Here is a 10,000-nt window from a genome sequence, read left to right as displayed (position 1 = left end):
CTAGCATTATCAGAGTGGTGTATTTTATTTATTCACATTATCTGAGGTGCGCACTATCAGAAATGGTTTTTGATTTTTGCAAAGCAAGTGATAATTCTGTGTGGAGACGTGCTGATATCGCATTTGGTCTCATTCTGTATCGCTTGTATGCATTTGTCATTTTTATTTAATCTCTTTATTTTTCAAATGTGTATAGGTAGTATTTATAAAGTTCTAGCTTTTAGTTTTGGATCTGTTTTTAGTTGTTTTAATGCTACAATTGATTGCTTCTGTTGTCCTTATTTGTAAGTCGCTTTGGATAAAAGCGTCTGATAAATGAGTAACTAACTAACTAAATAAATAAATAAATAATTAATTCTAACTCCGATATTAGCGTAGTGTGTTTTCTGAGGAGGGCTGTGGTCTCCACCTGTCTGCTGGATGTGTGGAGCTGCAGCTGCTGGAGAGTAGATCCGCAGGCCACTCTCGTGGATCCTCCACCGTCACAGACCGCAGACCTGGAGTCCTCGGAGCGTCCTGGGCTCTCTCCACTGCACAGCACTGCGGTGTTGTTGTTATTGTTCTGCATGAGCTTCGAGGGAACGACGGACAGGCCTGAGCCCACCCGCGCATCACAGTCTGATGGACGTCTCTCCTCTCGTCCACAAGCGCGGTCGACGCTCTCGTCAGAGACACCTCCAGGATCAAACGCACCTCGCACATCACCGCAGTCCCGAGTCGAGCACGCTTCTCCCGTCTCCAGCAGATCTGCACTGTCTGGACCGTCGCAGGAAGACGCTTCATCCTCCGAATGCTCAGGATACACGTCTGCGCTGGGCGGGATAACTTCCAGTTTTCCAGTCTCCGACAAACCGCTCGACGCAACAGGCTCACTGTGACGAGACTGAAGGGATTCAGAGTCGAGACGCCCGAGGCTCGCGGTAGAAGCAGGCTCAGAAGTCAAACTCGAGTCGGTGAGATCAGCATCTCCAGCTGGACTCGGACTGGTGCACTCCTCTGCGTTTGAAACCAAATCTGAAGAGGTTTTCTCAGCATCTGGAAGCGACTGGAGCCCACAGCTCCTCAACAGCTCATCGTCCAGATCTTTCAGCGTCATGACCGAACACGTCACAACCCTGCGGCCTTTGCTCGACCTCCTCTTGGCCTTGCCCACTCTCTCAGTCTCTCTGCCCAGGCTTCTCTCCATCTTCTCCAGCTGCTGCAGGAACACGCTCCTCTCCCTGACCTGATCAGGCGCCGGTGCCTCGGAGCCCAGACTCTCCGTCTCTCTGCAGCACAGTGCCTCCAGCTTCACGCACTCCTGCATAATTTGCTCCTCGAGAACTTGAATGCCTCTCAGCTCTCGAAGGATCCCGCTTCGGTGTTCCTCAGGACACCCCGTGTCCCGCTGCACAGGCCCTTCACATGTGGATGGACTCTTATTGGATAATCCCGAGGTGTCCGAGTCATCTTCACAAACCTCACAGGATCTCAGCGTGTCCGAGTCAGGGGAAGTGAGGTCACTCTGAAGGACATCGTCGTGCAATCCGATCACGCCAGACTCAGCCAGCTCTCTTGGGGACATCTGGAAGGGAAAGTGCACAGGCACGTGAGGCTGTGAGCAAGGACGTACATTTCTTATAGGGGGGCACAATAAACAATTTCTCAAGAGCAATTTTTGAAGGGGACACAAATACAGCCAAAATTTTACTTGTGAGGACAGATGCGTGTACACAGCATGAAGACAGTGTTTAAATATGGAGTTCGGTTCATATAGGTTCACCACGTGGTCATATAATTATTAAATTAATTTGCATCCTCCATATAGTATTTTAGGTTTGGTCTGGGACTGAGGACGTCTCGTATTTAGATATTAAACCGCAGCAAGCCCACTGATCATATTGAGCAAAACCCAACATCGGTAGGTCTACAATATTAGCCTAATATCATTTCACACACAGGCTCATCACCGTAGTGGGTCTTATCCAACAAGCTACGGTATTAATTAAACAAGCTAAGCTGGGTACCTTATAAATCGCTCATAGAAAAACACATCGGATATCTTTTTTTGTCATGACTAATTTATTAATAACCCAGCATCAACTGTATTAAAGAGAAAGAATTACTGCATCCGATGTTTAAAGTGAATTAAATAGCATTGACAGCCTACTACATAATGGGTTCACACAGATAGTGTTTTGGTTGTTAAAATGCAAGACATGTCAGTGGAATTTAAAAAAAGCGCAAGGTCTATAGACATGTTTTAAAAAGCTGAACTTCTTTAAACTTGAGTGCCGTGTTTTAGAATGATGCATCATGCGCCAGAAGCTGCTATAAAAGACCTGAGACGAGAGCACGGCATTCAAAGACGTCCATAGCACGTTTACATTGAAATACAATGGAAAACTGCAGCGGAATGAAAAAAAACGCATTCTGAGTGAATGACACTGCCGTCGGTATTTGCCAAGTAGCTTTTAGTAGAGTACTGAATAAAACCAAATCGCATAGGCCAACATATTCGAAAAGTTGACAGAGGAAAAACACATTTTAGATCACCAGATATAAATGACTCAAGCAGAAATTTCACCACAAATACAGACCAATGATACCACCGCCACCACCAGAAATACTTAATTGTGTCTGCTTTACTATAAAACACATGCTCGTTGTGACCGATTCACTAACGTAACACTCACTGCGACTCATTTAACAGATGCATGATTTTATGGTAAGTTAGAACAACTTGAACAACAATACGACCATCTAGCCCTCTATTAAACAAAAATAAAAATGATTTCATCATGCAGAGCTGCATTCTTAGTTGCATGGGGAGTTTGTGTGTAACAATTAAAATGCGAGTTTGTGAAATGGACTGTGCTACATTGTTGCTATAGTAGCATAAAATTAATGCTAAAAAGCCTATGCATTTGACAACTGCATTTTTAAAAAAACTATTATATCTCATAATTAAAATCTATTTTCATATTGAAAATATTTTCATAGTGAGGCCAGGCGGACTCAGACTCACCGTACTGAGCTGGTGTCCTTCAGTCCATAAGGGCCAGTGTTTGTGCAAGTCCTCGGACCTCAGCAGCTCATCCAGCACCACCTCCTGTGCAAGCACATTCTCCTCCTCCTGAAAAATGATTCAGAGTGGAGTAGGGTTTTAATGGTACACGTATGCATATCGGAAATTTTCATTACAGGTCTTTTGGTTCAGTGTGCATGTGTAGCAAACAAATTAGATTGATCTTGGAATTTAAGAATCAATATTTTTTTTCCCATCTATGCTCTTTCAGTTGATGCATGCATTAACGAGGCATTATATAGAACACATTCCATCCAATAACCACAACAGCTTTGTGCTTTGTTACTTCGGATAAAAAAAAAAACCCCCAAATGATCAGATTTTGAATTCTGTTCATTTTATCATAGAATGCACATTAAATGCCATTGTGGCACTCTTTAATGTGCCGTGACAGATGGCTGTATCTGTCTGTATAGTTCACTGATGTGATGCATGTGGCATGAGAACAGAAGAGATGCTCAAGACACACACCTGTAGGATCTCAGCTGCTCGGTCTAAAGTCTCCTCCACCTCTCTCAGCTCTTGTTGCTCTCTCTGAACCCAGTCACCGAGAGACACGTCTAACCTACCCAACAGAGAAGAACAAACCCTTAGAAGAAACATCTGAAACATCCAGCAGAAGCAGAGCATGGACATCTGAGTCCGTGATACTGCTCACTGTAGTGTGTAATTAAAGTAAGAGTTACCCCAAAATATACAAATCTGCTGAAAATATGCTCACCCTCTGATCATCCCAGACGTAGCAGAGTTTGTTTCTTCATCATGTTTGGAGAAATGTAGCATTGCATCAGTGTCTCAGCAATGGATGCTCTGCAGTGAATGGGTGCCGTCAGAATGAGAGTCCAAACAGCTGATAAAAACATCACAATAATCCACAAGCAATCCACAGCACTCCAGTCCATCAGTTAACATCTGGAGAAGACAAAAGCTGAAACAAATCCAGCATTAAGACGTTTTTAACTAAAATACCATAGAGTCCATAATCCATAATAACGCTTCCTCCAGTGAAAAAGTGTTCTGGTGTGAATCAGGAGAGAAATCTGCACAGATCAAGCAGCGTTTAAACCGCTCTAAACTAATATGTGGCTGGATTTTGATGCGAGACAACAGGAAATGGATTTTTCACTGGAGGAAGAGTTATTATGGATTATGGACTCTATGGTATTTTAGTTAAAAACGTCTTAATGCTGGATTTGTTTCAGCTTTTGTCTTCTCCAGATGTTAACTGATGGACTGGAGTGGTGTGGATTACTTGTGGATTATTGTGATGTTTTTATCAGCTGTTTGGACTCATTCTGACGGCACCCATTCACTGCAGAGCATCCATTGCTGAGACACTGATGCAGTGCTGCATTTCTACAAACCTGATCCCATCAAGAAACACCCTCAGGCATCCAAGATGTAGAAGAGTTTGAATAAATTATTAGCAGGTTTTAATTTCTGGGTGAACTAATGTTTTAAACACTTGAAGAGAAGTCTAACCGTTCGTAAGAGTCCTGTCTGAGATTGTGCAGATCAAACGTGTCCCAGAGAAGAGAAGGATCATCCAGTGTGCTGCTGGGCTTGTCTTCATTATCTGTTAAGGTACTGGACAGAACGTTTCCCACAGGATCCAGCTCCGACTCCTCAAAGCTCTCCTGACTCTGGTGCGGAGCGGATCCCAGCTCCTCCGTCGGAGCGGGCCGATCTCTGGAAGAGCTGGGTGTAATGGTGACCGTATAAGAGCTCTCCAGATCATCTATCGGGAGGCTCAGCCAGGGGTTCTTGGGCAGCGTAGCGGAGCGCTTCACCTTGATCTCAAGGTTCAGAGAGTCAGAGGTAATTCTGGGAACGATCTGAATGCTGGCACGAGTGGAGTCCCGCTTTAAACTAAACCCTAGCTCTTCACGCTGGTCTTCAGAATCAGACACGCTCACAATGTTCTCCTCGTCAATCTGCCCATGCAGAGGTCTCGACTTGAAAGCGGAAAAGTCTCCATTTCCCAGAATCCTAGGCAGCGGCTCTCTTCTACTCCTGCGGTCCAGGTGACTGCTAGCCGCTCCATCGAAACCAGAGTCAAAGGAGCTGAGAGAAGGAGGCTTGCCTGCAGAGATCTGGTGACGGCAGTCACCAACAGAAGGCCACTTGGCTAAATCACACAAGCTCTCACACGGAGAAACTGCACGAGCGGACGAGTCTGGAGGCAGACGGCAGGAAACGCGCTCGTCCCCGGGGGAAGTGATGTTAGAGGTCCTGTGGTGACCCTTGAGGAACTCATACTGCCACTGGAGGGCAAGCTGAAGGTCGTGAAGGGGAACGGCCCCAGCGGAGGTCAAGAGTCTCCTCAGAGTCATGCATCTGTGGACAGTCATGAAAACATGTTCAAACAGAAGCTCTGAAGTCTGTATACCAGCACAGCATTTCCAATGACAAATACAGCCTAATTTCCAACCAACCGATAGACCCTTTTCACATTTACAGGGTTCGAGAATCAGAAGCTATCATAGATCAACTTCTACAGTGATGAACAGAAACTACAAATCAGTTTTGCATTCCATTTGCCCCAATAACAAAAGATCCACAAACAGCATTTCTACGACTTTCCAAAAGGGTGGGGGGGTGCGCGCGCGCGCGCGCGCGAGTTCTCATTTGTAACTCGCTTTGGATAAAAGTGTCTGCTAAACGACTAAATGTAAATGTAATGAAACGGTTTAGTAAGATGCTTTTTGGTAGTTGTCAGCCTATTGTGTGCATGCATGACATTGTCAATATTGCTGACATGGGACCAAATGGTTTTCTGTGGCCAGTTTTCAGTTTAAGGTAAACTGTCATAGCAGAGCATCAGTTTAAAGAATTGTGGTTGAAATTTTATGACCATTAGATACCATGCCTAGCAATGGATGCCCTGCAGACTCTCATTCTGACGGCACCCATTCACTGCAGAGCATCCATTGCGGAGCAGGACGTTTTCAGCAATTTTTGGGTAAACTACTCAATGCATTGAGGTTTCTTACCACCACAGCAACCCAAGAGTCCACACTGAACAAGGCTGCTTGCCCATAATGCACTGGACAATTCACATTGTCACTGGACAAATGTTTGATAGCACAGCACAGAACGCAGCTTGTGCAGCGTAAGTGACCCACAGTTTTCTCGGTGTACCTGTGAGACAGCTGCGAGCCAGTGTGCTGAAAGTGTGGGTCAGTTATAGCATCAGCGAAATGCGCCAGCTTCACCAGCTCCAGCACCTCCGGGCAGGGGTTTCTCCTGAGGAAGGTCTGGACTCCTCTCCTGCAGCTGGACAGGTCTGGGGCTCGGCTGAGCTCACAGTGTCCACTCCACAGCAGCTCCTGCAGGAGGCTCTCGCGCAGCACTAGATCATACCAGCTCTTAACCTGGAGAGAACCAAACCAAACTCCTCTTACACACTTCAACTTCATTGTTGACTACGAGTCAACAATGTCAAGCAACTAATACCACATTGTAGACACACAAGAACCTTGTTTGGGTCTCATTTTCTTTGACCTTGTGTAGTTCATGTCAAATGCCCACTGTTCATGTCTACAGAAACCTTTACATATTTATGTACACCATAAAAAAAAAAACCTGCAATTGTACCTGTGGTATACTAAACTGGTAAACTTAAAGTCTGCTAAACTGGAACAACTTAAGCACTACTAATGTTGTACTTAAGGCACTTTGTGTGGAAGTAGTGTTGAAGATATACTGAAGTATATTTGATTGTGCTAAAGTGGAACTATTGCAAGTATACTTCAGGTGCACTTGAAATATTCATTTAAAGACCGATATTATTCAGAAATCATACAATTCTCATAATAGTTACATTAAAACACATTTTAGGTTCAGTATTAAGAAATGTGCACTGTGCACAAGCAGTCCTTCAAATAAAGTTTAATTATATGTGACCCTGGAGCACAAAAGCAGTGTTAAGTCGCTGGGGTATATTTGTAGCAATAGCCAACAATACATTGTATGGGTCAAAATGATACATTTCTCTTTTATGCCAAAAATCATTAGGATATTAAGTAAAGATCATGTTCCATGAAGATATTTTGTACATCTCCTACCGTAAATATATCAAAACTTAATTTTTGATTAGTAATATGCATTGCTAAGAACTTCATTTGGACAACTTTAAAGATGATTTTCTCAATATTTAGATTTTTTGCACCCTCAGATTCCAGATTTTCAAATAGTTGTATCTCAGCCAAATATTGTCCTATCATAACAAACCATACATCAATGGAAAGATTCATTCAGCTTTCATGTGATGTATAAATCTCAATTTAAAAAAAATAGACCCTTATGACTGGTTTTGTGGTCCAGGGTCACATTTTTCTATCAGTAAGTCTCAAGCGATACGTCAGTAAATATGCTAATAGCTCTGAACTATACTTAGTGTGAAATAAATTTATTTTATATACAGTAATCAACATTTGAAGTGGATCAAAAAGTTAATCAAAGTTGTCCTAAGACAAGAACGTATTTTGGTTTTAGGACAACTTTGAAAGGTTTTGATCCATCCACAGTATATATTACTTCTTTATTAGGGTAGTGTGACCATTAACAATAGCACTTTCTCACTCCCAGAAGCTGATTAAACCTACTTGTTGTTAAAGACACACTAGAGAATCACCGCACATACTCTGTTGCAGGTGTGATGGTAGTCAGACACGGTCCTCAGAGTCTGATACAGACGCTGAACAGCAGAGCAGAGGTTCTCCTTCAATCTGGCCAAGTCCTCCAGCCACGGCTCCGCAGGCTTTCTCTCGCGGAGCGGAACCGTCTCCGCTAATGTGTGCATGACGTCCTCCGCGCGACGAACCAGCGCCTGCTCACAAGAGATCTGGTCACACAGAAACTCTGCCAGGCGTGTACATGTGAACGCATTTTCACGCTCAGACTGTGCCACTGGAAAATTACTGCATTAATACAGCCTTTCACTTCATTAAACCTCAGATATTGGCCACAGGAATCAATCATGAGGTCTTATTCAACAGCCTGATGAAAGCAGGACAAGATGACAGAAGCCAACTAATCCAGCAAGTGTTTCTGTGAATCTGACCAAAGGCATCTGAACCAGTCATATTGGACTTAATCCCAAACCACACTTCAGTTTTGAGGCAAACACTTAAAGCGGTGTCTTTAACTCCGCTCTATTTGGTAGCATGTGAGAACATAGAATGTGAAACAACAGCAGCTCAGGCCAGTGTTGCCACCTTGTGGACAAACTAATTAGAAGAAAATAAAGTGCACATACGCTCAGCTCACAAATTGTACAGACATTTAGAGAAATCTGATGTGTGCATGTTGGGTTTAATGGTCACATACCATTGCATGAGTGTATACTGAAGCCTCAAAGTCCAGCCGGAGCTCTTCAGCTCTGTGCACGTCTTTGGCCACTTCAATCCTGTAGGGCTGAACTTTCTCCCAGTGCAACGCAACCATCTGCTCCTTTATCTGAAATAAGAGCAGGAGCCGACATGAAATAAACCTCTCGCAATAACAAACATTACCAGAACACAGCACTTAAGACTCACAGAACACCGTGGTGCTGCGCAAAACACTCTTTTTTGGGTTTGTGCATATGCCTTTTTTTTTTTAAGATCAACTTTTTTCCAAGGCATTGTTAGTGCAACGTAAAGATTTTATTTCAAAAGCAGCATCATAACTACTAAACTACATCTTATGACTTTAAATCTGTATTTAACCTCAGAAAGATCTCAAAGTAAAAAGGTGCTAAAGTCTGATTTGGTGGTGGCTGTGCTTTAAAATTAAATTATTATAATCTTAATTCGAGTGATGATGGATTCTGAAAGTCTGACAGTAATCGGTGTTGAGTGCAACTGAAAGATGAACCCTGCCTGCTTTACAGGTTTCAAAATGATTAACAGTTGAAAACATTCATTAAAAATGTTGAAAGGTGATCAAAAAGTAATCAGTTACACTACTTATTAGATTTTAAATGTACATTTTAAAAGGTTACAGATTACGAGTTATCCTAAGTAACCTTCACAACACCGGAGGTACGTCAGCACAGATATAATATACCTTTTTACTTGCCATAAAGCATGGCTAGCCTAACATTTTTTTGCCCTATTCTGACCACCATAAACGGTACAGATGTGAAGGAGTGAAGCTGGTGCTCCTGACCTGCTGGGCCTCTCGCTGCAGATGGAGGAGCTGCAGCTGGACGTGGGCTCTGGAAAACGCCTGCTGCCACAGCAACTCCACTTTCTCCACCGCTGCGGTTATCCTGCCACCGAGAGAAAGACATTGGGACAATGTGACGGCGGTTCTTCCTCTCAGAGAGCTGAAGGACTCATGCAGACGCTCATACCGGTTGTAGTTGTGGAGCATCTCTAGTGCGGTGAGAGAGTAGAGCAGCGTTCCAGCCATTGCGTGAAAACAGGGCTCTTTCTCAGGGAAACGCAGCTTCTCCAACAAACCCTCGCAGTGCTTCAACAAGTCATCCAAACCAAGATCCCTACACACACACACACACACACACACACACACACACACACATTACAACTAGACACAGCTGTCTGCTATAGCACATGTTGGACGGGGATTTCTGTGCTGGGCTGGGAGATTTGACCCGATATATCTCTAAAAGTGTCAAACAATAGAGATTTTACTATATCATTTACATTGCATATGCAAATATATCGGTAAAGATTGATGTGGGCAGGTCTGCTTAAGTTAATGATAAAAAATTTAAATTTAAAAAATATTTAAAAAATAAATAAAAATCTAGAAGCACATTAAGAGAACCGTAACATACCTGAAGCATGCACACACAGAAAGCCGCCTGTCAGCATGCAAGTGAATGGACTGAAGGGAGCTCAATTATTTCATTGGAATGCACAACATTTAAAAAAAAAAAAAAAAAAAAAAAAAAAAAAAAAAAAAAAAAAAAAAAAATCTTTT

The 10,000-nt window shown here is 43.1% G+C and overlaps 1 protein-coding gene across 3 annotated transcripts in view; it reads right to left on the bottom strand.

Moving 5' to 3' along the window:
- LOC107697503 (uncharacterized) overlaps positions 1 to 10,000 on the bottom strand; it is a 38,037-nt gene that overhangs the window by 12,360 nt on the left and 15,677 nt on the right. For all 3 annotated transcript variants that reach the window (XM_016498307.1, XM_016498308.1, XM_016498309.1), the window contains 9 exons: positions 9,408 to 9,554; positions 9,221 to 9,323; positions 8,399 to 8,527; positions 7,713 to 7,898; positions 6,209 to 6,441; positions 4,550 to 5,404; positions 3,539 to 3,632; positions 3,008 to 3,115; positions 410 to 1,564 (listed from right to left, as the gene is read on the bottom strand). In XM_016498307.1, the coding sequence (XP_016353793.1) occupies positions 410 to 1,564; positions 3,008 to 3,115; positions 3,539 to 3,632; positions 4,550 to 5,404; positions 6,209 to 6,441; positions 7,713 to 7,898; positions 8,399 to 8,527; positions 9,221 to 9,323; positions 9,408 to 9,554 (3,010 nt within the window). The remainder of the gene's footprint in view (positions 1 to 409; positions 1,565 to 3,007; positions 3,116 to 3,538; positions 3,633 to 4,549; positions 5,405 to 6,208; positions 6,442 to 7,712; positions 7,899 to 8,398; positions 8,528 to 9,220; positions 9,324 to 9,407; positions 9,555 to 10,000) is intronic.

The sequence above is a fragment of the Sinocyclocheilus anshuiensis genome, unplaced genomic scaffold (assembly GCF_001515605.1).
Source record: "Sinocyclocheilus anshuiensis isolate Anshui unplaced genomic scaffold, SAMN03320099.WGS_v1.1 scaffold1452, whole genome shotgun sequence".
In the NCBI taxonomy this organism is placed as follows: Eukaryota; Metazoa; Chordata; class Actinopteri; order Cypriniformes; family Cyprinidae; genus Sinocyclocheilus; species Sinocyclocheilus anshuiensis.
This window is presented reverse-complemented; position numbering and strand designations above follow the sequence as displayed.